We start from the raw sequence: 27,952 nt of genomic DNA on the forward strand, positions 1-27,952 counted from the left end.
GCCCCTTATAGTGCAGAAAATACGGTAACCTGTATGCACTGGAATGCCTCACCTCTAAGGGTTCTGATTGGCTGCTTTCTTTGGCATATTAGAGTCTGTACCGACACTGATCTGGTTCACCTGTCAGGAGATGCCTGTACTCTCTGTGTTTGTGTATGCATGTGTGTGTATTCTTCATGCATACACACTCCCTCTCCTCCTCTTCCTCCTCTTCTTCTTCATCCTAAAGCTCTCTGAACGCTGTCAGATACTGCTGCTGCTGCTGCTGCTGCTGTATCCTCCTAAGAGCAGGCATGGTAAAAGCGTATGAGTCAGCTGCTGAAACCACACTGAGCTCTGCTGTCTCTGAGTGTGAGGGTGTGTGAGCTCCTCCTGTTCCAGGCACACAAGTGAAAAATGTGCTTTACAGAAAAGCCAGTTCATTAGAACACGAACACAGGAGAGAAGACATGTATAAAGTACTTAGAGACCCAGACTTGAGTAAAAGTACTTTAAGTGCTCTATAAAAAGTTACTTGAGTAGAAGTTGAAGTGTTCTTTAAGATTCACACTTAAGTGGAAATAATTTTTTTCTTAAGTACAATAGTGAAGGAAAAATAATACTCCAGTAGATACAGATACAGCATTTTAGTACTTAAGTACAGTAGTGAAGTAAAAATAATACTCCAGTAGGTACAGATACAGTATTTTAGTACTTAAGTACAGTAGTGAAGTAAAAATAATACTCCAGTAGGTACAGATACAGTATTTTAGTACTTAAGTACAGTAGTGAAGTAAAAATAATACTCCAGTAGATACAGATACAGTATTTTAGTACTTAAGCACAGTAGTGGAGTAAAAAATAATATTGCAGTAGATACAGATACAGCATTTTAGTACTTAAGTACAGTAGTGAAGTAAAAATAATACCCCAGTAGATACAGATACAGAATTTTAGTACTTAAGTACAGTAGTTAGTAAAGTAAAAATAATACCCCAGTAGATACAGATACAGAATTTTAGTACTTAAGTACAGTAGTGAAGTAAAAATAATACTCCAGTAGATACAGATACAGAATTTTAGTACTTAAGTACAGTAGTTAGTGAAGTAAAAATAATACTCCAGTAGATACAGATACAGCATTGTATTACTTAAGTACAGTACTATAATAAAAATAATACTCCTGTAGAGACAAATACAGCATTTTAGTACTTAAGTACAGTACTAAAGTAAAAATAATACTCCTGTAGAGACAGATACAGCATTTTAGTACTTAAGTACAGTAGTGAAATAAAAATAATACTCCAGTAGATACAGATACAGAATTTTAGTACTTAAGTACAGTAGTTAGTGAAGTAAAAATAATACTCCAGTAGATACAGATACAGCATTGTATTACTTAAGTACAGTACTAAAGTAAAAATAATACTCCAGTAGATACAGATACAGTATTTTTTGTACTTAAGTACTGTAGTGAAGTAAAAAAATAATACTCCAGTAGATACAGATACAGCATTTTAGTACTTAAGTACAATAGAGAAGTAAAATAATACTCCAGTATATACAGGAACAGTATTTTAGTACTTAAGCACAGTAGTGGAGTAAAAAATAATATTGCAGTAGATACAGATACAGCATTTTAGTACTTAAGTACAGTAGTTAGTAAAGTACAAAAAATTCTCCAGTAGATACAGAAACAGTATTTTAGTGCTTAAGTACAGTAGTTAGTAAAGTAAAAATAATACTCCAGTAGATACAGATACAGAATTTTAGTACTTAAGTACAGTAGTGAAGTAAAAATAATACTCCAGTAGATACAGATACAGAATTTTAGTACTTAAGTACAGTAGTGAAGTAAAAATAATACTCCAGTAGATACAGATACAGAATTTTAGTACTTAAGTACAGTAGTTAGTGAAGTAAAAATAATACTCCAGTAGATACAGATACAGCATTGTATTACTTAAGTACAGTACTATAATAAAAATAATACTCCTGTAGAGACAAATACAGCATTTTAGTACTTAAGTACAGTACTAAAGTAAAAATAATACTCCTGTAGAGACAGATACAGCATTTTAGTACTTAAGTACAGTAGTGAAATAAAAATAATACTCCAGTAGATACAGATACAGAATTTTAGTACTTAAGTACAGTAGTTAGTGAAGTAAAAATAATACTCCAGTAGATACAGATACAGCATTGTATTACTTAAGTACAGTACTAAAGTAAAAATAATACTCCAGTAGATACAGATACAGTATTTTTTGTACTTAAGTACTGTAGTGAAGTAAAAAAATAATACTCCAGTAGATACAGATACAGCATTTTAGTACTTAAGTACAATAGAGAAGTAAAATAATACTCCAGTATATACAGGAACAGTATTTTAGTACTTAAGCACAGTAGTGGAGTAAAAAATAATATTGCAGTAGATACAGATACAGCATTTTAGTACTTAAGTACAGTAGTTAGTAAAGTACAAAAAATTCTCCAGTAGATACAGAAACAGTATTTTAGTGCTTAAGTACAGTAGTTAGTAAAGTAAAAATAATACTCCAGTAGATACAGATACAGAATTTTAGTACTTAAGTACAGTAGTGAAGTAAAAATAATACTCCAGTAGATACAGATACAGAATTTTAGTACTTAAGTACAGTAGTTAGTGAAGTAAAAATAATACTCCAGTAGATACAGATACAGCATTGTATTACTTAAGTACAGTACTAAAGTAAAAATAATACTCCGGTATATACAGATACAGCATTTTAGTACTTAAGTACAGTAGTTAGTGAAGTAAAAATAATACTCCAGTAGATACAGATACAGCATTGTATTACTTAAGTACAGTACTAAAGTAAAAATAATACTCCGGTATATACAGATACAGTATTTTTTGTAATTAAGTACAGTAGTGACGTAAAAATAATACTCCAGTAGATACAAATACAGCATTTTAGTACTTAAGTACAGTAGTGAAGTAAAAATAATACTCCAGTAGATACAAATACAGCATTTTAGTACTTAAGTACAGCAGTTTAGTAAAAATAATACTCCAGTAGATAAAGATACAGCATTTTAGTACTTAAGTACAGCAGTTAAATGGTTCTACTTAGTTACTGTACTTAATATTAGACTTTTCATTTGGAAAATCAGCTAAAACTAGATGATAAAGATAACATGGGTACAAATATATATTGTTTCAGCATTAATATTGCAGTGCACACATCTTTTTAAAGCTTTTATGCTGCTTGATACAAAGAAAAAATCACCAAGCTTTAATTTGCAGTATCTCTCGCCAGTGCCTCTCAGCTCTATTGTAAATGATATTTGTGTATAATTTATCTACACACCACAGACAGCACAGTCAGCAGTCTGTACTATACATAGCCCTGTGATAAATAGTGTGTGTAATTGTCTGTATCAGTGCATCACTCTGTCTGCGATTACAGATTATCAGAATATACCTGTGCTGCTTATTCAGCCCCCGAGTCTCACCCTGATTCAATAAGCAGCTCAGCCCATCCGTCACTGCCGCCGCCGGACCCTCGCTCTGCTTTAACTCAGCTAACGCCGTCTGATCAGTAATTGGATCTGTGTAGCGGTGGATGACAGCAGAGATGAGCAGTGTGATACTCAGAGCTGAATTTAGAAGCTCAGTCAGAATATCAGAGCAGATCTAATCTAAGTGTTCTCTAGTCTAGTCTAAAAATCAGATAATCCTTCATTTGATTGATGGGTGGCGGAGTTGGTTGAAGTTCTGAGGTTTTATCTAATTGGAATGAGCACTTTTTAAATTTATTTAGTTTAGTTTCCAGTCAAAAGAAATGCATTATAACGCAGTTTATAATATATGTATTATATAAGAAATGTATACAAAATATTCATACTGACATGGCTCTCCAAACCATCATTAACCATCAGTGAAGTATCCAAAATCAGTGATGGTTTGGAGAGACATGTCTGTCATCTGCTGGTGTTGATCCACTGTGTTTTATTATCAAGTCTAAAGTCAGTGCAGTTTTGTTTTCCCACAAAATCTTACAGCACTTCATGCTTCCCTCTGCTACTGACAACTTTTATGGAGATGCAGATTTCATTTTCCAGCAGGACTTGGCACACTGCCCACACTGCCAAAAGTAACAATTGGACTTTTATAATATTCTAATTTTCTAAGATATTGACCTTAGGGGTTTTCAGTGGCTGTAAGCCATAATCATCAATTATAAAAGAAATTTAAGAAAACGAGTTTCACATTTTGGACTAAATTACTGAAATAAAGTAACTTATATTCTATTTTTTGGAGATGCACCCATATACATACTTTGCTATTGACTGACTGTTTTAAATAAATGTTTGTGTATTTACTTTGGTGCTTTTCCTCATGTGGCTTTTGCTTCTTGCTGCTTCTTACTGAAAATGCTGGAACAGTATGAAACAGTATAGTTTACATTTACTTTGACATTTATTTGATTGCAGATCAGTATAAACCCAATATAGTTGTCATAGTTTTATTGTACATTCATTCCTGCATTTCAGCCCTCTACACATTCCAAACAAAGTGCAAACAGGGGCTATTTAAGACTAGAAATTGCATAAAAAAACTAACTTATGATTTCAATTTAATCAGATAATTATAATTATAATTTACTTCAAAAGCAGTTTCCACAAAAAAAAAAAAAAAAATTTATGTAGGAAATATGTAAGAAAATATTAATATGATTAAAACAATGTTCCTCAAATGAAGATTTGTAAAGATCCGTAACATACAGCTCTGGAAAAAATAAGAGACTGCTTAAAATGATGAGTTTCTTTGATTTTACCAAATTGAAAACCTCTGGAATATAATCAAGAGGAAGATGGATGATCACAAGCCATCAAACCAAACTGAACTGCTTACATTTTTGCACCAGGAGTAAAGCAGCATAAAGTTATCCAAAATCAGTGTGTAAGACTGGTGGAGGAGAACATGCCAAAATGAATGGAAACTGTGATTAACAAAACACTCTTACACTTTATGAATATATATTTTTTTATTATGAACTTACATTATTTGATGTCTGAAGGTCTTTTCCCTTATTTTAGCCATTTCTTATTTTCTGCAATAAATGCTCAAATGAAATTTGGGAGAAATGTTGTCTGTAGTTTATAGAATAAAACTACAATGCTCATTTTACTCAAATGTATACCTATAAATAGCAAAATCAGATAAACTGATTCAGAAACTGAAGTGGTCTCTTTTTTCACTTTTTTTTTTCCCCACTTTTTTTTCCCAAAGCTGTATTTGGACAGTCCCTCAACATTATATAACTAAACCATTCAGGGAATTATTCAGTGTGTAAAGGGTAAGGGCACAAGCCTAAGCTGATCCCCCGTATTTCTGACATTAAGTACGTTAAGATCTTAGAGCAGTGTAGGCTCCCTTCAAGACAACGTATTTTCCAGGGAAATTCATGCATTTTTAAAAAAGGCAATGCAAAACCACATGCTGCACTCATTACAGAGGGAAGGGCTCTGGGGATTTTTTTTTTTTATTTAAGAAGTCTTCAGTGGGGCTGGGTATGACCTGTTCTGTGGTGAGATGGTGTGGATGACAGTAAGATGCTGTAGGCTTTAACTCTGTGTGATCTGTTTGAATATGAATTAGCTTTACTTTATATAGGTCAGTGTCTTATATAAGCCAGTATTGTAGACTTGCCTTGATGTTTTCATTATAAATCAATGTTTTATTCTTTCTTTCTCTGTCTTTCTCTCTCTCTCTCTCTCTCTCTCTCTCTCTCTGCAGTGGTAGCAGTGGTGGTAGTGGTAGTCGTGAGAACAGCGGAGGCAGCAGTATTGGCATTCCCATCGCCGTGCCTACCCCCTCCATCCCTAACTCTGGACCAGGTGAGCTTTCTCCTTTTCTTACTCTCTCTCTCTCTCTCTCTCTCTCTCTCTCTACCTCTTATAATTTCAGCAAGGAACAGAAAACCTGCTGACTCAAAACATAATAATAATAATAAACTCCAGTAGATGGAAACTCCAGCTAGACGGCTGAGACCGGTTGAGGTCTAAAGGAAGCGCTTTGTAAATCAATGGGTTCTGTGTTGTGTTGGGTCAATAGTATTGTCTGTGGTTATCAGTCAGATTCTACAGGAGCAGCGGATCAGTCTGAAGAAGACTGGAAGATTCACTAAAGCCTTTCAGAAACACACTAATGAAGGATCAGCTCACTGCTTTCCTGCACAAATTCTAAAGCAGGGAGGCGTTCAGTAATGTTTGCGTTGTAGACATTCTGTCCTTGTAGTTTACGTATCTAAGATAGATAGATAGATAGATAGATAGATAGATAGATAGATAGATAGATAGATAGATAGATAGATAGATAGATAGATAGATAGATAGATAGATAGATAGATAGATAGACAGATAGACAGATAGATAGATAGTCAGCAGAATGGATGGAAAAGTGGGTGATTGGCTGGCTGGATAAATTTTCAGATGGATGGATTGATGGATGGATGGATAAGTAGTCCAAAAGGACGTATGGAGAGATTATGAGTTGGATAAATAGAAAGGGTGATAGCCAATGGATGGATAGAAGGAGGGATAGTCAAATGGATGGATAGATGAAGGGATAGATAGATAGTGGGATAGATATTCAGATGGATTGAGTAATGGAGAAATAGTCAGATTGATAGATGGAGGGATAGTCAGATAATAAATATATGTGAGGATAGTTGGATGGATAAATAGATGGAGAGATAGACTGCTAGATGGAGGGATATTCAGATTGATGGAGAAATTGAGAGATTGTCAGATTAATAGATGGAGGGATAGTCAGATAATACATAGATGGAGGCATAGTAAGATGGAGGGGTAGATTGATAGAGGGAGGGATATACAGATGGGTGGAGAGAGTCAAAATGATAGATGAGATATATTTATATGGATCTGTAGATGGAGGGATAGTCAGATAATACATAGATGGGGGATAGTCAGATGGGTGAATAGATGGAGGGATCGTCAGATAATACATAGATGGCAGAATATTTAGATGGGTGGATAGATGGAGGGAAAGTCTGATAGATAGATAGATAGATAGATAGATAGATAGATAGATAGATAGATAGATAGATAGATAGATAGATAGATAGATAGATAGATATATAGATAGATAGATAGATGGAGGGGTAGTTAGATAGATAGATAGATAGATAGATAGATAGATAGATAGATAGATAGATGGAGGGGTAGTTAGATAGATAGATAGATAGATAGATAGATAGATAGATAGATAGATAGATAGATAGATAGATAGATAGATAGATAGATAGATAGATAGATAGATAGATAGATGGAGGGGTAGTTAGATAGATAGATAGATGGAGGGGTAGTTAGATGAGTCGATAGATGTAGAGATAGTCAGATAATATGTAGATGGAGAAGTAGTCGAATGGATAGATAGAAGGAGGGGTAGTCAGATGGATAGATCGAGGGATAGATAGATGGATGGATAGTCAGATAGATGATAGATGATAAAGTGTATAGCATTGACCGATTCTGAAAATGCATAGAACAGTGATGTTCATTATTTTTTTTTGCTGAATCCTCAAATTAAATCCATCATATTATTGAGTGTACAATAGGGTTAGTGTTCTTCAAGCACTGATAGTATCCTCTATATACTTTTAATGAAAAGTATACAGTCAATACAATAAGAAAATGTATCAGAAAATAATAAAATATGTTCACATTGCTCAGCTCCAGCACACAGACAGAACATCATGTGGCATGCAGTAATGACCTCTTCATTTGGGCAGCAGACCAAATAAGCCCAATCAGATGTAAATGTGAGGCTGTGTGTGTGTGAGTGTGTAATGAGGTGAGAATAAAGCTCATGTTTAATGAGCTCTGATGTGTTCCTCTCTCTCTCCTGAGGTTATTTGACCCTGTCCCTGTGTCTGCAGTGAAGTTAGAGTCTGCTTTTAGTGTGTTAGGGTCTGCTGTTAGTGTGTTAGACTCTGCTTTTAGTGTGTTAGGGTCTGCTGTTAATGTGTTAGACTCTGCTTTTAGTGTGTTAGGGTCTGCTGTTAGTGTGTTAGACTCTGCTTTTAGTGTGTTAGGGTCTGCTTTTAGTGTGTTAGGGTCTGCTGTTAGTGTGTTAGGGTCTGCTGTTAGTGTGTTAGACTCTGCTTTTAGTGTGTTAGACTCTGCTTTTAGTGTGTTAGACTCTGCTTTTAGTGTGTTAGACTCTGCTTTTAGTGTGTTAGGGTCTGCTTTTAGTGTGTTAGGGTCTGCTGTTAGTGTGTTAGGGTCTGCTGTTAGTGTGTTAGACTCTGCTTTTAGTGTGTTAGACTCTGCTTTTAGTGTGTTAGGCTCTGCTTTTAGTGTGTTAGACTCTGCTTTTAGTGTGTTAGACTCTGCTTTTAGTGTGTTAGGGTCTGCTGTTAGTGTGTTAGACTCTGCTTTTAGTGTGTTAGACTCTGCTTTTAGTGTGTTAGACTCTGCTTTTAGTGTGTTAGGGTCTGCTTTTAGTGTGTTAGGGTCTGCTGTTAGTGTGTTAGGGTCTGCTGTTAGTGTGTTAGACTCTGCTTTTAGTGTGTTAGACTCTGCTTTTAGTGTGTTAGGGTCTGCTGTTAGTGTGTTAGGGTCTGCTTTTAGTGTGTTAGACTCTGCTTTTAGTGTGTTAGACTCTGCTTTTAGTGTGTTAGACTCTGCTTTTAGTGTGTTAGGGTCTGCTGTTAGTGTGTTAGGGTCTGCTGTTAGTGTGTTAGACTCTGCTTTTAGTGTGTTAGACTCTGCTTTTAGTGTGTTAGGGTCTGCTGTTAGTGTGTTAGGGTCTGCTGTTAGTGTGTTAGAGCCTGCTTTTAGTGTGTTAGGGTCTGCTGTTAGTGTGTTGGAGTCTGCTTTTAGTGTGTTAGGGTCTGCTGTTAGTGTGTTAGACTCTGCTTTTAGTGTGTTAGGGTCTGCTGTTAGTGTGTTAGACTCTGCTTTTAGTGTGTTAGGGTCTGCTGTTAGTGTGTTAGACTCTGCTTTTAGTGTGTTAGGGTCTGTTGTTAGTGTGTTAGACTCTGCTTTTAGTGTGTTAGGGTCTGCTGTTAGTGTGTTAGACTCTGCTTTTAGTGTGTTAGGGTCTGCTGTTAGTGTGTTAGGGTCTCCTGCAGCAGATCTTCAGTGCTGTTTGAGGAGAGTTATAAAGTGGAGCAGAGTCAGACTCAGGGCTGCGGTTTATCCTTCACTCTCAGCTCAGCCAGTGTGGCCTGTTTTCTCTGAGACGGGGGCCGAGGAGAAGTAGGCCGCCGCTCTGAGGAGGGCACAAGGACAGGTGGAGGAAAGAATGAGAGAAAAAAGAGATGCAGTGAGAGGTAGAACTAAGCTGTCTGCAGGATGGAGAGAATAAAGATGTGCAAGGTTGTGCAAAAAGATTTAAAGAGAACAGAAAGTGTGAGCAGTGGTTTGGTGTCGGAGACAGAGAAAAAGAAAGAACTAAATGACTAGTTAGTGAATATGGGTAGTTAACTGATTGGATTCATAAATACTTGTCTGGGTAAATAGATTAGGATGGATAAATTGGTGGAAAAGTAGTTGATTGGATTAGTGGATACATAGTTCTAAAGAAAAAAGTTTACTAAGTAGCAAGATGGACAGGTAAATATTTAGATAGATAATTTGGTAAACAAGTGGATGGATGGACTGAAGGACAGATAAATAGTCAGATTGATTGCATAATTAGGTGGGTGTATGGAGGGATAAATAGTCAGGAAGATAGATAAATAACTAGTTAAAAAGTGTTAGATGTTAGAATTAGTCAGAAGAATGGATGGAATGGTAGTTGGATGTTTGGATGGATAAGAATTACATAGATGAATGGATAAGTAGTCTGGTGGATGGGTAAATATTCATATAGATAATTTGGTTAAAAAGTGGACAGACAGACAAATAGACGGATAAGGCAAGTCTACCTGACTGGATGGATGGATGGATGGATGAGTAGTCAGAAGGATGAATAACTAGTTAGATGGATAGATGGTGTATTAAAATGGATGGATGGATGGATGTATAAGTCGTTACACAGACGAATGGATAAGCAGTCAAGAAGCTAAATGGATTGATAAATAGTCAGAAGGATAGATAAATATCTAGTTAGAAGGATAATTGGGTGTTAAAGTAGTCAGAAGGATGAATGGAAAAATAGATAAGTAGTCAGATGTTTGAAAAGAGAAAAATTTACATAGATGAATGGATAAGTACTCCAGTGGATGGGTAAATATTCTGAAAGATAATTTGGTAAATAAGTGAATGGACTAATGGATGGACGGATGGATAAACAGTCACCTTGATTTATAAGTAGTCAGATTGATGAGTGGATAATTAGTCAGGTAGGTGGATGGATGGATAAGTAGTCAGAAGGGTGGATAAATAACTAGTTTACAGGAAAGATGGGTGATGAAGTAGTCAGAAGGATGGATAAATGGATAAGTAGTCAGATAGATTAATAAATGAATGGATAAGTAGTCGGAGGGAGGGAGGGATGAATGTATGGATGGATTGATAGAAAGGTGGATGTAGAAAAGAGATAGTATAGTGAGGGTGAGCGGCAGTATGCCGCACCATCCTCATCATATTGTCACCATGGCAACTCCCTCCATCCTCTCAGCTGTGTGTTGATCACCTTCCTGTGTGATACTGTGTACGTGAATATCGTATAAGTTACAAAAGCTGGAGACCTATCCCTGATTAAAAAGAATCTTTATTTAATCATTTATCGTATCTGGATTTTTTTTTTTTTTGATGATGATGAGTGTATTTAATGTGTATTTATGTTCATTTATCTTTGTTTGTATGAAGGTCTGAATTGTCTTCTATTACAGTCCCTACCTCCCGAGTGTGTTTGTGTGTACTGACTTGTCTGATGTCATTATGATGTGTCCTTACAGCCCCGCCCATGTTTGCTCCTCCTCCTGCCCCACCCCCTCCCATGTTTGGGGCCATAGGTGAGCCCCCCTCAAAAGCCCCTTCTGGTTTCGTCTGGTTTAGTGTTGGAACCTAACGAGCTGTGATTTACTGCAGATTACAAAAAGTGATATCTAGGTCTGGGCGATAAATCGATAATTATCAAAGTCAGGTGTTTAAGTTTTTTTTTTATAAGACTTTAACTTATTTAATTGGGTGAATATAAATGTTAAATATACACATTATATATTATATACACAGTATGTACTATTAAGGACTGACAAGATGCCACTTTGGTATCTGCTGATACCGGTACCATCCCCATCTCATCTTTTTCCCTCTATTAAGCTGTAAATAACACTTGTCTGGTTGCACTTTGTTTAGCATAGTTCTACTTCCCTAAAGGAAAAAATACATCCACAGCGTGACTCAGTTACGCAACAGTGCGGCTTCTATTTTTTTAAACTGTTTCTCTGAAAACACTAGTAAAGAAGGCTGGGCTCTGCACTCCAGTAAAAAGTATCATGGATGAGTCAAGTTAGCATACCGAATTTCTCTGACTAAGAGGTGCACTTAAAATTCTTAAATTTTCCCATAAATCGACAGTGTGCCTTATGTATGAGTTCTACCAGTCAGGTTAAGATAAATGAGCAGTAAAGCCACTCCACTGAACGTACGTGGGACGTACGCCTCGCTAATAGTGCCCTGGGTTACTGGGATTTACGTCCCACTAGCTCTGTGGTTAGCGGCTAATGCTAATGCTGCTGCACTCAGCCTTAGTGCTGGAGAAACTTGACTGAGAACTCATTCTTAGACAAAATATTGGAAATCTAAGCTTACTGTAAATGAAAAGAAGCACATTACTCACCCAAATAAACAGTTTTCAGGAGAGAAATCTGAAGAGAGATCTTTTTTTAAGAAAAAAAATTCTAAAAAAAAAAATAATAATAATAATTCCCCAGGCTTTCCCATTAAAAGAGAAACATGTACCATATAATCCAGTGCACCTTTTGTATGAAGATAGACCAGAAAAAAGATTTTCACTAATAGTCCGCCTGCTAATAATGCGGTGCACTTTACAGTTCGAAAAATACGGTAAATGACTGATATTGATTGTTTTATAATAATATTTTTGGTCGTATCGCCCAGCCCCAGCCCTAGGCCTCTCTGTAAATCACAGCTCAGTGTGGTGTGTGTCTTCGGTGGTGGTGGTGGTGGTGATTTTGGTTGTGGTGGTGGTGGGTTATCTCTTGCCGTCTCTGATGCGCAGTTAGTTCTGCAGAAAATCCCAGAGCTTCAGAGCTTTGCTGAGTTTCACAGGATACAGGATTTGAAGATGAAGAATTTCCCAACACTCTCAGAGAAGGTCGTTGTATGTGGTGAGAGAATATATTGTATTCGGTTCACTGAATTCCAAATGCTAAAAACTGTTTCCTTAAAGCTGATGTCCGTAAGTTTTGGGATTAAGGGCCCTCTCTGGTAAGAATGGGTAAGTGCACCCAGCATGTGGAAGAATCATTTTAAACTGGGCGGGTGTGATGTGGTCTCCTTTCAGAGCGGATGAATACGTTTCCACGTTATGTTCAGTCGGAGAGAGCTCAGAAATGCTTCTGATTTTATTTTAGAAACAAAATAATAAGGACTACCACTTTAAAACATAATATCAGTTAGTGCATACTGATAATGCTAATTTGAAAATTGCTGTATAAATTTTAGAAGCCTTTAGGTGCACAAAAAGTGTTTACTACAGTATACTTTTAAGAGAAGTTGTTTCAGAAGCAAAGAGAAAAGAGGAATAGTGTTGAAAGGCAAACCTCTCAAACCGATTGCTCTAAAAACTCTCTGAAGGCTCCACAGCAGTCTGTGTACACCCACTCTCCTCACTGCTCGCCGAGGATGTTCATTAGTCTCACAGAATTTGACACTTTCTGATGGGACGTCCATTTAGAACCTCCTCACAGACAAACTCAGAGTTGCCATATCTTCAGGATTCATTATCTATTTCAGGGAGAGCAGTGTGAAGGAGTTTGTTTTCTCCTCCAATATTCAGAGCTTTAGAAGTTCTGTTGCTCTCAAACAAAAGTAAAACTTATAGCAAGCATGTGTCTGAACATTGTTGCAACCCTACACTAACCATGTGTCCAAACATTTGTGGACACCTCTTCTAACTGTATCGAGGTTCTGCCAATAGAATAGGACACTTTGAAGCAATTAAACATGAACCTGTTGGCACCATGCTCAGTGCAAAGTTTGGGCTAGTGGAATATGAAGCCTCAGTATTGAGCTGTGGAGCAGTGGATCTGTGTTCTCTAGGATGATGAAGCTCTATTCAGTAAGTTGAGGGGGTGATTATGCAACATTTACCAATGCTCTGAAATCTATTAGAGACAGTTACTCCAACAAAAGCAGGATAAACTCGATTTAATACCCCTGATATGTAAATTAGCATGGGTGAAAGCACCTTTGTCCACATTGTGTATCTATTAAATTTTATATTGTTGATGTTTACTGCAACTAAAATATGGTTTACTTTTTTTTATTAAAAAATTTATTTGGGCAAAAAAAAAAAAAAAGAGAAAAACATTGATCTTACGACTAAGCAATTATACACTCAAGGTTCGTGCTATAACATGTAATATTGGCGTGTGGCCTCGTGTCTACGGCCGCAGCACAGCAGTGCTAATATTACACATTATAGAGTGTATAATTGCGATCATACCACAGTTCCATTATCAATGTTTATTGAAAGATTTTAAGTTAAGGATGATGAGAAAATAGGATCAGTTTGGTTTTTAAACACTCCACGGGTTAAAATGGTTCCATTCCTGCTCTGTTTGTAGCTGCGCTGTTTGGTTTGTAAGCGCTGCATCGTTGCTAAGTTACCTGTATGTGGTGGAGTAATACATGAAGGTCATCGGTTTCAGTGCATTACTGGCTGATAACGGCACTCCTAAAACGCCTCTCAGCCAATCACATTGCCAGGTCAGAACTAACTGTGGTATAATATTTAATAGCTACACTCTATGTACAGCAATATTAGGACACCTATCCATTTTTACACTTAAATTTAGGGATGCAAATTGTAGGGGCATCTCACAAAACAATATAATCATTATAACCATGACATTATGATACTCTGTATATCACAAGTCTATTCTCTATGATGCATCACTGAATTTTAATCAAAAAATGTTTTTTTTGATTGTGATATAGCACCTGCGAGTACCAGTCCTGTATCTCGTATCCATCTGATTATATGCTCAGAGCGCTCTGTTGCACTAAAAAGCTTCTGCTTTTTGATGGGTTTCTCTGTAGAGAATACCATTGGAAGCAGGCAGCCCACGTTGCTTTGTGCCAACTGTGAGGCTATTCTTCTTCAAGAATGCTCTTGTTCCCCAAAGTAGGAGCTGCTGAAAATGTGCACAACAGCATTCCTGAAAGAACTGAAGTGCCTCTGAAGACGAAAAGCAGGCCGAGCCCTCCTTACTGTTTCTGCTCTTATTCCTAATGTGTTTTCACACTTGTCCTGAATACACAAGTCTGCACTCTGGACTGACTCTGGTCTCGCCTGTGGGAGGGATCATTATCACTGGTCTGTTTTTACACAGATTAATTCATTTTAAAATGAAATATTTATGATTTTACCCAGTTTTCTACCCAAATTGAAATGCCAATCAACCAATCCCCATTTGTATGACCTCTTGACAGGTGTCTGTTAGCTGATGCATCAGAGCTGGAGATCCAGTGCTCTCCTACGAGCATGTTGGCATGTGTTTTTCCTTACCTTCACATTGTCAGGATCATTGCTAGTGATAGTGGGAGTCCTAGTGAGTGCGTGGGTTAATTGATTTAGCAAAATTGCGTTAAAAATTGGGTAAAAATAGAAATTAGTGTTATTAAAAATCAGCAAACAAATCTGAAGAGAAAAAACAAATATATAAGTAGGCATATACACAGTGTTCCAAATTATGATGCAAGTGATAATTTTCTCAGATTTTCCTAAATGGTCACTGCAAATGACAGTCAGTTTAATTTCAGTCATGACTCGTTAATTATAAATCCAATTTTATTGAACAAACCTCCCAATGATAACAGTAAGGTAAAAAATAAGGATCCAGATTATCAAGCAGGCCACAGGTTTCAAGCAATATGGGGAAGAAAAAGGATCTCTCTGCTGCTGAAAACGTGAAATAGTGCAGTGGCTTAGACAAGGTATGAAAACATCAGATATTTCATAAAAACTAAAGCACGATAATCATACTGTGAAGAGATTTGTGGCTGATTCAGAGCACAGACGGGTTCATTGCAGATAAAGGCAAAAATAGGAAGATTCCTACCAGATTAATAAGAAAAATCAGATAAAAAAAATGCCATTACAAAGCAGCAAACAGGTATTTAAAGCTGCTGGCGCTGGTTCAAGCAGAAACCGTCCAAAAACTGGTGCAAGGATTGGCCTGTGTTTTTGTTGTTGAAATAACTTTTGATTTTAGCAAATGTAACCGCTTAATGCTGAAGTTCAGAAAATGACCATTTGCAGTTCTTTACAACCTATAAAATGTTTTGAAACTCTGTTGTGCATAATAATTTTTAACAGTGCATTTTGAGGGGGTTTTTTTCTATATAAAAAAAAAACTTTAATTGAAAGGTTTGTTCAATAAAATTGAATTTATACTTATTTTAAACCGCTCATGACTTGGAAATTATAGTGACTGTAATTTGTATAAACCATTTAGGAAAATCTGGAGAAAAAATATCACTTGCATAATAATTTTGAACACATTGCAATCATGAATAACAGCATGAATCATACACAAAATAAAGCTTAAGACAAAACTAGCAAGGTTGGCAATACTTCGCAAAGTACAGGTGAAAACATTAAAACAACAGGTTTAAATACAGAGAACAGTAATGAGACAGAGGTGTCGCGAATCAGTACTCAGATAAACTGATTGGTATTGAAAACACTGGTAATAGCATTAAAAGGCGCATTGTAATCGCAATGACTCAAACCGATTCCATTCAAAGGTGATCAGAAACGCATATAATCACTATTATTTACTTTAGTGTGAACTGTAGTTTGTTAACCTTTAATACAGTGAAGTCATGTGAGACTGAGATGCTGTGTGTGTGGGGTAGATGGGTGTGTTTTTCATTGTAGCGTGTGACTGCTTGGTACACTAGGGCTTTATGTGGCCTGCATTAATTATAAATTGCATTAATTATGAAGTTCCTTATTATGTAATGTATTCCTGGTGTACAGTATGTGAGAGAGAGAGAAAGAGAGCGAGAAAGAGAGAGCGAGAAAGAGAGAGCGAGAAAGAGAGAGCGAGAAAGAGAGAGCGAGAGAGAGAGAGAGAGAGAGAGAGAGAGAGAGAGAGAGAGAGAGAGAGAGAGAGAGAGAGAGAGAGAGAGAGAGAGAGAGAGAGAGAGAGAGAGAGAGAGAGAGAGAGAGAGAGAGAGAGAGAGAGAGAGAGAAAGAAATGAATGCAGTAGGTGGAGGGTTATATCTAATGCACTACACTTGTTTGTTTGTTTACCTGCGTCTTCCACTGTGTTTTGTGGTAAAGGCAAGTCGGCCTCTGAGGAGCCTGACTGTTATCTGGCACTGTAAACAGGAAATACCACACTGAGGACAATATCTCTCTGCTGCTGTCACCACACACACACACACACACACACACAGACACACACAGACACACACAGACACATGCTGGAGGCAGTTTACGGTGAGGACAGATCTCACAGAAGGGTGTATAAATATTTATTTCCTCATGAGAGCGTCCGATTCCTCACATGTCTGTCTGATCTGCTCTCTTTGTTGCTGGGATTCAGGCTCCTTTAGGATCTCTGTATTTATTTTCAGTTTGTTAGTGGGTGGTTTTGCTGAATCTGTCATCTACTGAAATGCTATATTAGAGTATAGTAGTGTTTAGTAGAGTTTTGTTTTTACTTAATTCTACAGTCCATCAAAAATACTGAAGTTTAGAAGTTAAAAGTTTGAAACCATTGTTTTCTGCCTTATAAAACCTGCTTAGTTATCCTTTTTCTTGCACTATAAGGCACAACTAAAAATCCTTTACATTTCCCAAAAGTTTCACCAGCAGCATTAGCATTAGCTGCTTACTGCAGCGCTAGCTCTTTCGCTGTTTAGAGGCAAATATATTAGACCGTAGTCTGCGTGTTTGCTGTGTTAAAACAAGCTGTGTGGGGAAAAAAACGCTAGCTGTTAGCGTCCTGGAATACCGGAACACTCAGGGTTCCTCGGTCTAGCAATATTGGGCGGGCATTTACATCCTGCTAATGCTGCAATTAGAGACCAATGCTAATGCTGCTGCACCCAGCCTTAGTGCTGTAGGAACTTTACTAAAAACTCACCCTTAGACAAAATATTGAAAATCTAAGCTTACTGTAAATAAACGGAAACGCTTTACTCACCCAAATAAACAGTTTTCAGAAGAGAAATCTGTGTAGATTAACATCCAGCTTAAAAGAACATGTTTTTCTTAAGAATTACAGTTTTGTTTACTTTAGGCGCTCCCCCCAGCTTCCCCATTAGAAGGGAAACATGGCGACACCCTTGCTTACTTCAATGTAGGCATCCTTCCTAGTGTCTCTTAATGTGCCTTATAATCCAGTGTGCCTTATGGTCTGAAAAATATTTAAAGTAGTAAAAATAGTTAAGGACTTTAGTCAAGGGTCTAATGGCAATGGCAGCATAGTAGACATGGGTATCAATGGGGATGAATCCCCCAGCACTTTAACCACTGGGCCACAGCTGCCTTTTCTCAATAGTAGATAAACAATAGCATGTGCTAGTTCTTAGCCCAAAGAAGCCAGTCAAACTGCTGTTAAAACAATGCCACTGGAGCTCAACACGCTTGGAGGAGAACACTAGTTGACCATTCTTTCATTTCAGCCAAATTGGGTGTAATAATGGGAGAGAGGGAGCTCCATGCTGAAAGAGAGAAAATTCAATTGCTTTCATCATTAATACATTTTTTTAAAAACACTGTTAAATTCTCTTAAGTAAATATTTTGCTTTAAAAACATTAAACTGTGTTTTACAACAGGATACCTTTAGGGCTCTTACTAAATCCATGATTGAATAGGTTACAGCTGTTTTTTGTAATGTAGTGCAGTGTACAAGAAATAGGTTTTCATCCATTTTTCAATTTTAGTTTGAGTGCCCCTCACTTTCGGAATTTCAGGAAAAATGAAAAGAAAATCTTTTTTTTTTCAGATTTTTCAATTTTTGCATTTTGCATTGCATTACACCATCAGATTTGTGTTACAAGATACAAAAATGGACAAATCTGAAAATCAAGAAAAGATTCAACTTTTTATTTTTCTTAAAATTCTGTTTGTGAAGGCCCAAATAAAAAATGTATAATTGAAAAGAAAATGGATAAGAACACATTTGTTCTTTATTATATCGAATGGAAAAAATAATAATTAAGTTTTATACCCAATTTTCTATTTCTATTTCCCGATTTAGCTTGATACGGTCAGAAAATTAAACTGCTATATGTTACACTGGCCTATACTATCTATTTTTTTTATATTTAGCATTATAAAGGTACTATGTTGTAGATAATATGCAGAATTCATCATATTTTACAAATGGGATCAAACTGCAGTACAGACAACATTCCCAGTTCCTAACTAATTCCAATACATCATTGATATACTGTTCATACTTAGAAGTTATTACTGTAATTCTAACAATAAATAACTTTAAAAAAACCATCAAGCGTGCGTTTGATCAGTGGTGTGTATAATGGATCTATGGTGATTGTTTGAATTATTGACAGTCTCAGCAGAATCTGGCTCAGCCCTGTACTCCACTTTCCTCTCAGTGCTGCTGAACAATGCGTGTTTTTACACCAGGGTGTGTCTGTTTCACATTGAGCTGTGTGTGTGTGTGTGTGTGTGTGTGTGTGTGCCTCGGGGGACACACCCATGTGACTCAGTCAGTCTCTCAGGAACCGGCCGGGTCTCAGCTCGTGTTTAGTCATCATGGGCTGCAGCTCAACTGCTTCCTCTGGATCTGTTTCCTGTTGGGCTGGAAGGTTTATGTGTGGGATAGTTCAAGCCAGCAGTGCTAATGTGGCTAATGAGCAGAAGCTAATGTTTACACTGTAATGTAAAGGCCAGTTTTCCCCTTCAGCTGTCAGAGTAATAATAACCTCAGGCTTGTTTTTAAGCAATATTTTTTTGGACCCACTACAGTGTCTTGCAAAACTATGACCTTTTCAGGCTTCAAGCATAAAGATATAGTATTATAATTTTTTTGTAAAGAATCAACAACAAGTAGGATACAATCGTGAAGTGGAATAAAATGTATTGGATATTTTACTTTTTACCACTCACTAGGACTCCCCCTATCACTAGTGATGCCCCAACACACCAGGAGGGTAAAGACTAGCACATGCTTCCTCCGATACATGTGAAGTTTCGAGCTGCTGTTGATGCAGCATTGGCGAGTAGCCAGCAGCGACTTGGTTCCGATACATCAGCTCACAGACGCCCTGTGCTGTGGACATCACCCTTTAGTGATGTGGGCAGAGAGCACCATCTACCCACCCGGAGGGAGCAGGGCCAATTTTGCTCCCTCTGAGCACCGGCAGCTTAATGGCAAAGCTGCATGAGTTGGGGTTCGAACCTGCGACCTGCTGCTCATAGTTGCAGCGCTTCAGACCGCTGGACCACTCAGTGCTGGGGCGTGCAATATTATTCAGCCCCGTTACATTAATACTTTGTAGCATCACCTTTTGCTGTGATTACAGCTGCAAGTCGCTTGGGGTTTGTCTCTATCAGTTTTGCACATCGAGAGACTGACATTTTTGCCCCATTCTTCCTTGTAAAACAGCTGGAGCTCAGTGAGATTGGATGGAGAGCGTTGGTTTGTGAACAGCAGTTTTCAGCTCTTTACACAGATTCTCCATTGGATTCAGGTTTGGACTTTGACTTGGCCATTCAAACACCTGGATACGTTTATTTGTGAACCGTTTCATTGTAGATTTTGCTTTATGTTTTGGATCATTGTCTTGTTGGAAGATAAATCTCCATCCCAGTCTCAGGTCTTTTACAGACTCCAACAGGTTTTCTTCCAGAATGGTCCTGTATTTGGCTCCATCCATCTTCCCATCAATTTGAACCATCTTCCCTGCTGCAGGCCCAAGCAGGTGCGATTTTATTTATCATCGTCAGTCATTTAGGTCGCCATTGGATCATTCAGAGATCATCACTGAACTTCTGGAGTAAATTTGCTGCACTGAAAGTAAAGGGGCTGAATAATATTGCACGCCCCACTTTTCAGTTTTTTATTTCTAAAAAAAAGTTTAAAATATCCAACAAATTTTGTTCCACTTCACGATTGTTTCCCACTTGTTGCTGATTGTTCACAAAAAATTACAATTTCATATATTTATGTTTAAAGCCTAAAAGGTTAAAAAGTTCAAGAGGGCTGAATACTTTTGCAAGGCACTGTATTATTGAGTAACTACTATGAATAATTCAGGATCTACTATAAGTTCTATAGCGTATTCGGTAAGACTTATTCATAACTATGAATTAAGTAACCACTAGGAATTATTCAATAACTATTATGGCTTTTTCAGTGTTCACTTAGAACAATTCAGTAACTACTATGGAATAGAAACATCTATTAATTATTTAAAATCTCTTGCAGATAATGTATAGTTCTCTATATATTATTTAGTGCCTGCTATAAATCATTTAAAATCCACTATAGATTTTACACTATATTGCCAAATTTACTATATCGCTCATCCTAATCATTGAACTCAGGTGTTCCAGTCACTTCCATGTAGGTCTGTCGCGATAACTACGTTATTGACTAATCGTACGATATTTTTAACTGTGTTCATTTTTGCAGACGATAATAGCTATTGGATTTCCACGTGACTGTGTTTACATAAGAATGGACCGCAGCTAGATTTCAGCGAGTCGCGCTGTGCTGCTCTCTCGTCGGCTCTCGCCGAATCTGTGAGACAGCGACATCTTTCGGTTAGGAAATCAGTGTAGAAAATAGTGCATGCAGTGACTGAGCATCCCCACACACACAGCGGAGAATGAGTGTGTGGAGATGTGTTAGCTGGCGAATGTATTCGAGGCTAATAGGACTCTCCCAAAACTAAACAGCTGTAGAGAACTTTTAGAAGGTTTAGAGTTGTCCAGTCTGGATGGGCTTTGTTTTAAAGTTCCATGGCTCCGGTGTGGGAGTATTTTGGCTTTAAGCCAAACGAGCAAGGAGTACCATTAACACGAATGAGCTGGTATGTCATCTTTGTTTCAAAACAGTGGAAATGAAGCGGAGATCTCATTTACAGCCCAATTTTCAGTTACATTTTAAGAATACATTTATAACAAGAGCTCTGACCTGCTGAGCATCTGTGTCTTTGATCATATGGACACTTGTGTTGAGTTTCAGCACTAATTACTTGATCTATCGCTTTAACCCCCATTATCTCACTCGAACAAACACTACAAGTCAACTTGTCAACTTTCCCACATTCTTTTTTTACACATAAAAACACGCCCACTAGTTCTCTCAGAGTGCTCACACTACACTGAGGTCTTCATTCAGGTCACACAGACCTGTTGATGTGGTTCAGGGTGCGAGTATGAGGTAATATTGTAAACTACGTTCAGCTACATGTTGAGGTGTGGATATATTTCTGTTACATGAAGTCATGTTTCACCCTAAACCACATCCACAGGTCTGTGTGACCTGAATGACGACCTGAATGTGTTTTCAGTAGGTTGAGGTAAGTGTGAAAGGAGGTATTTGCAGAAAAGTTTTGGATGACATTAGACCAGTGGTGTAGGCCAATAATTACATTATTTTTTTCTGCTTTGCAAAGTAAAAATCTTCCTTCTTATGTGAGACATAGATGTTTCGGCGAATGTATTTCAATATGTGACCAATTTTATGTAAATTATGTGCTAAAATTTTACATTTTTTATTTAGGTTCAGCTTATTGATTGATCTAGCATTGTACAGTCACATAACTGACAATGCTAGCTTTCGAATTAGCAATATAATTGCCAATTTAAGTAAAACCTTTCTATCATATTGTATGAGTTTTACCCATTTACTATGAAAGACCCAAGATAGTTCAAGCCTTTCAGTCAACTTGATCACCTGCATTGATGAACTACTGCATTCTGCTGTAGATATTCAGATTTTCAATGGTTGATTTAAATGTTTATGTGGGTTGTGGATGTATTTAATTTGTGTTGATTTGTTTTTTTATGTAATTTGTGGTGGGTTAAGTTGCACAAGTTGCAAAAGGTTGGAAACCAGTGCTGTTTACCACATAAGTCTATAGGAAGATGTTGTCACTGTGTAGTTGGTCCCCTTTTGTTATGCCTATATTTGGCATTCCAGTCTAACCTCCATTTTCAGTGGCTCAGTTAAATGAGATTTAAAAAAAAATGCCTTTATCGCTTTTTATGGTAAATATTTTGTTTTGCTTATATTTGGCATCACAATCTATTTATTTATTTATTTATTCAACAGTGACAGTGCACAGTGATCATTCTACATCAATGTAAATGTGCCAGAAAAAAAGCTAATTTTCATCTGTAGTCTAACTTTCAAATTTTGCAAAATGCTGTGTGGTCCAAGACTATGCATAATTCCTTTCTGGAAAAAAAATATACATATATATGGCAGAATATATATATATATATATATATATATATATATATATATATATATATATATATATATATATATATATACACTCTTTTCCTGTACATCACGTTGTTAGCCTCAGTAATAAAATAGAGAAAACTAATTTAGGACATATAATCTGTCTCTTGGCTAATCTATTACCTTCTTTTTCACATAATAAGGCGCCAAATAAAGTCGTTAGTGCGCCTTCATAAAATCATTAGTGAAGCACTGAGACTGAAGTAGCGTTAGCTTTAGCTGCTAACTGCTATTTCCCCATTCAGAGGTGAGTATTATCGGCCTGTTGCCTGCTGCTAACCCCGGCTGCTAGCACTGCTGGAGCAGCATTATCATTAGCATTAGCACCACTAACTACACCAGCTCTTTCTTCTTTCAGAGGTGAGTATATTGGATTGTAGTCTGTGTGTTTACCATGTTACCGCTAGCTAATATCGCCCTGGCTTACCGGAACACTCAGAATTAGCCGCTAACCGTTAAACACATGTTCGAATCATACATTCCCTTTTATCAAAAAGGCTTTAATATAGGTCGAATTTGAAGCGTGGTAAACTATTTCATCTCCCCATAGTTGAAAAAGTAGGGCCATTTCCTACATTACTATCTGACTCATTATTGGGACTTTAAAACCTGGTTCTGCTTGTTGGACTTCACTGTATATTTCACCTGTTACTGAACCATTTCTTTACTTATTTTATTTTTTACTTAAGCATTTTTTTTACTTTACTTAACCATTCTTTACTTTTTTATTATTTTTCCTAATGCTGTGGATCTTGTATTTATTCTAGGTTTTATCCTTATTTCTGATTTTAACAATGAAATCTTATTAATAATGTCTAATACTGATCTTGTGTTGATGATTTAGTCTTATTGGTTCTTCCTTTACCCTTCAAATTAATGTCTGATGGTCTAGATTGGGCCTAAAATGAATCTCTAACAGTACATTTTATGTGGGATACTGAGGAAACTATTCTGCTTTTTCTGTTTAAGGGTGTGACTGACTTTGCCTTTCTGGGTTCTCTCTCTCTCTCTCTCTCTCTCTCTCTCTCTCTCTTTCTCTCTCTCCCGTCCTCTTCCTGTATCTTTGCTCTGGCAGCGGTGGCTCAAGGCCCAGGGCTCGGCCCGGCCCCCATGTCTCAGTTTGGAACGATATCGAGGCAGATTTCCCGCCACAACTCCACCACCTCATCCGTCTCGATGGTTTCGGCCACAGGGACGTATCGCCGCGCCCCCTCTGTTTCTTCCCAGTTCCCCCTGCCGCAGCAGCCTCACGTCAACGGCGCTGCTCCTCAGGCCTACACGCAGAACTCAAGTAAGACACGCCCCCTTTTTTTTTGCAGATTAAAGATTATAGATCTGCTCTGTGCTCTAGTTACAAACATTAGAACTAATAGAACAAGACTATTTGTTAATCGCACCGCTACCATAAGCCAGCTATCCTGACCTATTAATGTAAATGGTTAAATTCACTCCCCCAATTTATAGTAGTCTATGCCCAAAAACAACTTTACAATAAATGTGTCCAATGAAAAACAAGTATTTTTTTTAAAACAGCAGCTTTACAGGATATAGAAAAAAACCTTCTAAAGTTTCAATGGAAGTCAATGTAAAAAAATATATATTTCATGTCATTTTGAAGTGTTTCTATTGGTCTGTTTATCAAGAAATGTGTGTGTTTAAATTATGTAGTAAACTAAAAATCGACAAAAATAGAGATACTTGTTTTTCATTGGACAACGACGATGTGTAGTTAAACAGCTCTGGGAGAAAATGAGACCACTTAAAAATTATGAGTTTTTTAGATTTTACCTAGTTGAAAACCTGGAATATAATCAAGAGGAAGATGGATGATCACAAGCCATCAAACCAAGCTGAACAGGAGTAAAGGCATTAAGTTATCCAAAAGCAGTGTGTAAGACTGGTGGAGGAGAACATGATGCCAAGATGCATGAAAACTGTGATTAAAAAACAGGATTATTCCACCAAATATTGATTTCTGAACTCTTAAAACTTTACTAATATGAACTTGTTCTATTAATCTGAGGTCTGAAAGCTCTGCATCTTTTTTGTATGGGACTGATGTTTCATTTATGAAGTGTGGGAATTTAACACTCCTCCATCCACAGTGTCACATGTGTACTGGCCAGGAATACATCATAGAAGATATTACCACCCACAGTGAACAGAGTAGTGGGTGGTAATGATTTTTCAGAACAAATCAATTGACTCTCAGTTTAGGGTTAAGTTTAAATGTTCTTTTGACATTGGAACTGGGAGCTCATGGATATTGCATAAACAGTACAATGAAATGAACAAGTTTGGAATCACTGGTCATATATATTATATTTTAAAATAGAATATCAGGTTATTTATTGAAACATTTCTTCGATTACTCACTTTTTTGCATTAAGTGGTATTCTGACTTTAATGAGCTAATTTCATTTGACTTTGGGACAACGTCACTTTACCCGATGCTATGGTAGATACCATAAATGGCCAATAATTAGCATCGTAATCCTGAGATAATGTAAAAGTTATCAGCAGGAAACCAGTAAATTCAGCCTGTGCTCTAGTTTTTCGTGTTCAGGTATGCATCCTGCAGCATTGTTCTCATGCTTTTAAAGGGCAGAACTGTTTCATTAGGGCAGTATTGAACTCCTCAGTTCTAAAAGTGCAGTTTAAGGCTTTTCTGCTGTCTTTCGCATTGATGCAGGATATCCTTGGCCTTCACCAGGACAGCCAGTCGGTCAGAGACCCCTCTGATATGACACGGCTGCGGCTGCTTGCGGCAGATTTTGTTGAGTCAGGCTTTAATTATTCTTCAGAGTGTCCTCCAGGCTCCAGAGCGAGTCGAACACGCCAGAACTGAAGGCTTAAAGCTGAAGCCTGGTGAGGACGAATCAGTGTTATCAGTGTTATAGACGTGCCACGATAACTATGCTATAAATATAATACTTAATACAATTCTGCTGATCTCAAAGTTGTTCATTATGTCTTATTATGTCTTTCTTAGCAAGGAGAGCTAAGTTAAAATGAATGAGTTGTTTTTAGGGCTGCAACGATTAGTCGATATGATTGACAGTGTCGATTAATTGACTAATCACTAATTACTGGGAACAAAAACACAGTAAAAATTACGTTACTCTCCTTCCCAATTTTACAGCAGGTACAGATAATAGGTATAATAAAAGAAAGAATGGGAGACACTATGTGTACAATACAGCAGGGACACAAATAGACATACATGAGACAAAAAAAAGTGCAGTAGTGGTGGGGGAGAAATAGATTTATAAATATAAGTAAAAAGAAATAAGATATATAATCTAAAAGAGTGGGAGACACTAGGACATTCAGGATGCTGAGTGAGTGTGTGCTGGGGGCAGGATTGGGATGGGGGTAGAGCAGGAAGAGAGTTCAGCATCCTCACAGCCTGATGGATGGGGCTGTCTCGCAGTCTGCTTATTATTATATCAGTCAGTAGCATAAATGACATTTAAAATGACCAACGTCATTTATCCTAATTGTTTCTGGGACAGTATATTGTACAAACAAAATAGTTATTGTGACAGATTGATCATTTTAGCCATGTTCTTCATGTCTACTGTAGGAGTTCTGCAGATGTTCTCCTGTCTTTGAGCTCCAGTAACCCCCTCAGATGTAAAGATACAGATATCTGTAGCTTCTCTGTTCATACGGACAATCCTAGCCAGAAGCTGCCTGTTACGATCATTACCACCCACTGCACTGCACTGTCCACTGTGGGTGGTAATGCCTTCTATGATGTTTTCCCAGTACACATGTGACACTGTAGGAGCAAGGAATGTTAAATATCAGGCCTCACTCAATCTTCTATAATTTACATGACCTTGCCATGAGCACACTTGCCAGTGTTCAACCTCACTCAGAAGATAACACCTCACAACTTATACTGATGGTAACACTATATGATCTGTTTACATACTGCAACCCCATGACATACTGTACACCCACAGAAACATTATAAGCATTATAAGCCATTAAGCACATGAAGAGACATATTAAAAAAATACTAAATGATTTTTGTTTTTCGATATCCATTGACAATTTAGATTTTTTTACAATGGTTTTACAGTTTTTTTATTTTTAGAGATACAAGGTTTTGATGTGGAATTGTATTATAATAATTAAATACTAAATACTAATCCTGCGGTGTAAAGGGTAGATTTCTCCAGAGCACTGTAAATGGCTCTGAAATGGTAAATGAGGGACTAATAGGCCTTCCTGAGTGCAGATCTGGTTCAGAGTTTTAAAGCAGCTTTTGAAAAAGCTTTTCTTACTGAGAGAGTCACACTCACTGACCTAACCACTGACCCAAACACACACACACACACACCACACACACAGTTCCTCTACAGCGACTGAGCTGAGAGTGAACAGTGGGGATTTTTTCACTGCTGCCAGCAGCTGCTGTGGGAGGTCAGATTCACAACAGTGTCTTAAGAAGGAAATTCTTCTCATATATTTCGATATATTCTATATTTTTGGGCCATTTTTTCCACCTGTAGATCAAAATAGTGTCAGTGTGTGTGTTCTGTTTATTGTGAAAGGCTTTATTGCGCACTCTTAATTTCTTCTGACTTGTATATAATTCAGTCCCAGATGAGCGAGTGGGTGAGTGAGAGTTTGAACGAGTGAGAGTTTGAACGAGTGAGAGTTTGAACGAGTGAGAGTTTGAACGAGTGAGAGTTTGAACGAGTGAGAGTTTGAACGAGTGAGAGTTTGAACGAGTGAGTGAGTGAGCGAACGAGTAAGTGAGTAAGCGAACGAGTGAATGAGTAAGCGAACGAGTGAATGAGTAAGCGAACGAGTGAATGAGTAAGCGAACGAGTGAACGAGTGAATGAGTGAATGAGTGAATGAGTGAGTGGGTGAGTGAGTGAGTGAGTGAGTGAGTGAGTGGGTGAGTGGGTGAGTGAACGAGTGAGTGAATGGATGAGTGAACGATTGAGTGAGTGAAAGAGTAATTGAGTAAGTGAGTGGGTGAGTGAGTGAATGGGTGAGTGAACGATTGAGTGAGTGAATGGGTGAGTGAACGATTGAGTGAGTAAACGAGTGAATGAGTGAACGAGTGAGTGAGTAGGTTATTGAACGATTGAGTGGGTGAGTGGTTGAACGATTGAGTGGTTGAACGAGTGAGAGTTTGAACGAGTGAGTGAGTGAGTGAGTGAGTGAGTGAGTGAGTGAGTGAGTGAGTGAGTGAGTGAGTGAGTGAACGGACAGTATTGCTGTGGGTGGTGAGGATGTTGGCCGACAGTGTCTGGCTAGAAGTGTCCATGTGAAC

The 27,952-nt window shown here is 37.5% G+C and overlaps 1 protein-coding gene across 8 annotated transcripts in view; it reads left to right on the forward strand.

Annotated features, from left to right (window-relative positions):
- abi1a (abl-interactor 1a) overlaps positions 1-27,952 on the forward strand; it is a 114,573-nt gene that overhangs the window by 77,065 nt on the left and 9,556 nt on the right. For 4 of the 8 annotated variants that reach the window (XM_022662716.2, XM_049480257.1, XM_022662717.2 and 1 more), the window contains 2 exons: positions 5,765-5,865; positions 23,730-23,945. In XM_022662716.2, the coding sequence (XP_022518437.2) occupies positions 5,765-5,865; positions 23,730-23,945 (317 nt within the window). Of the gene's footprint in view, positions 1-5,764; positions 5,866-10,898; positions 10,956-23,729; positions 23,946-27,952 lie in introns of all 8 variants that reach the window. The other 4 variants (XM_022662713.2, XM_022662718.2, XM_022662715.2 and 1 more) reach the window with 2 other exon arrangements.

Source organism: Astyanax mexicanus, chromosome 6 (genome assembly GCF_023375975.1).
Source record: "Astyanax mexicanus isolate ESR-SI-001 chromosome 6, AstMex3_surface, whole genome shotgun sequence".
Classification (NCBI taxonomy): domain Eukaryota; kingdom Metazoa; phylum Chordata; class Actinopteri; order Characiformes; family Acestrorhamphidae; genus Astyanax; species Astyanax mexicanus.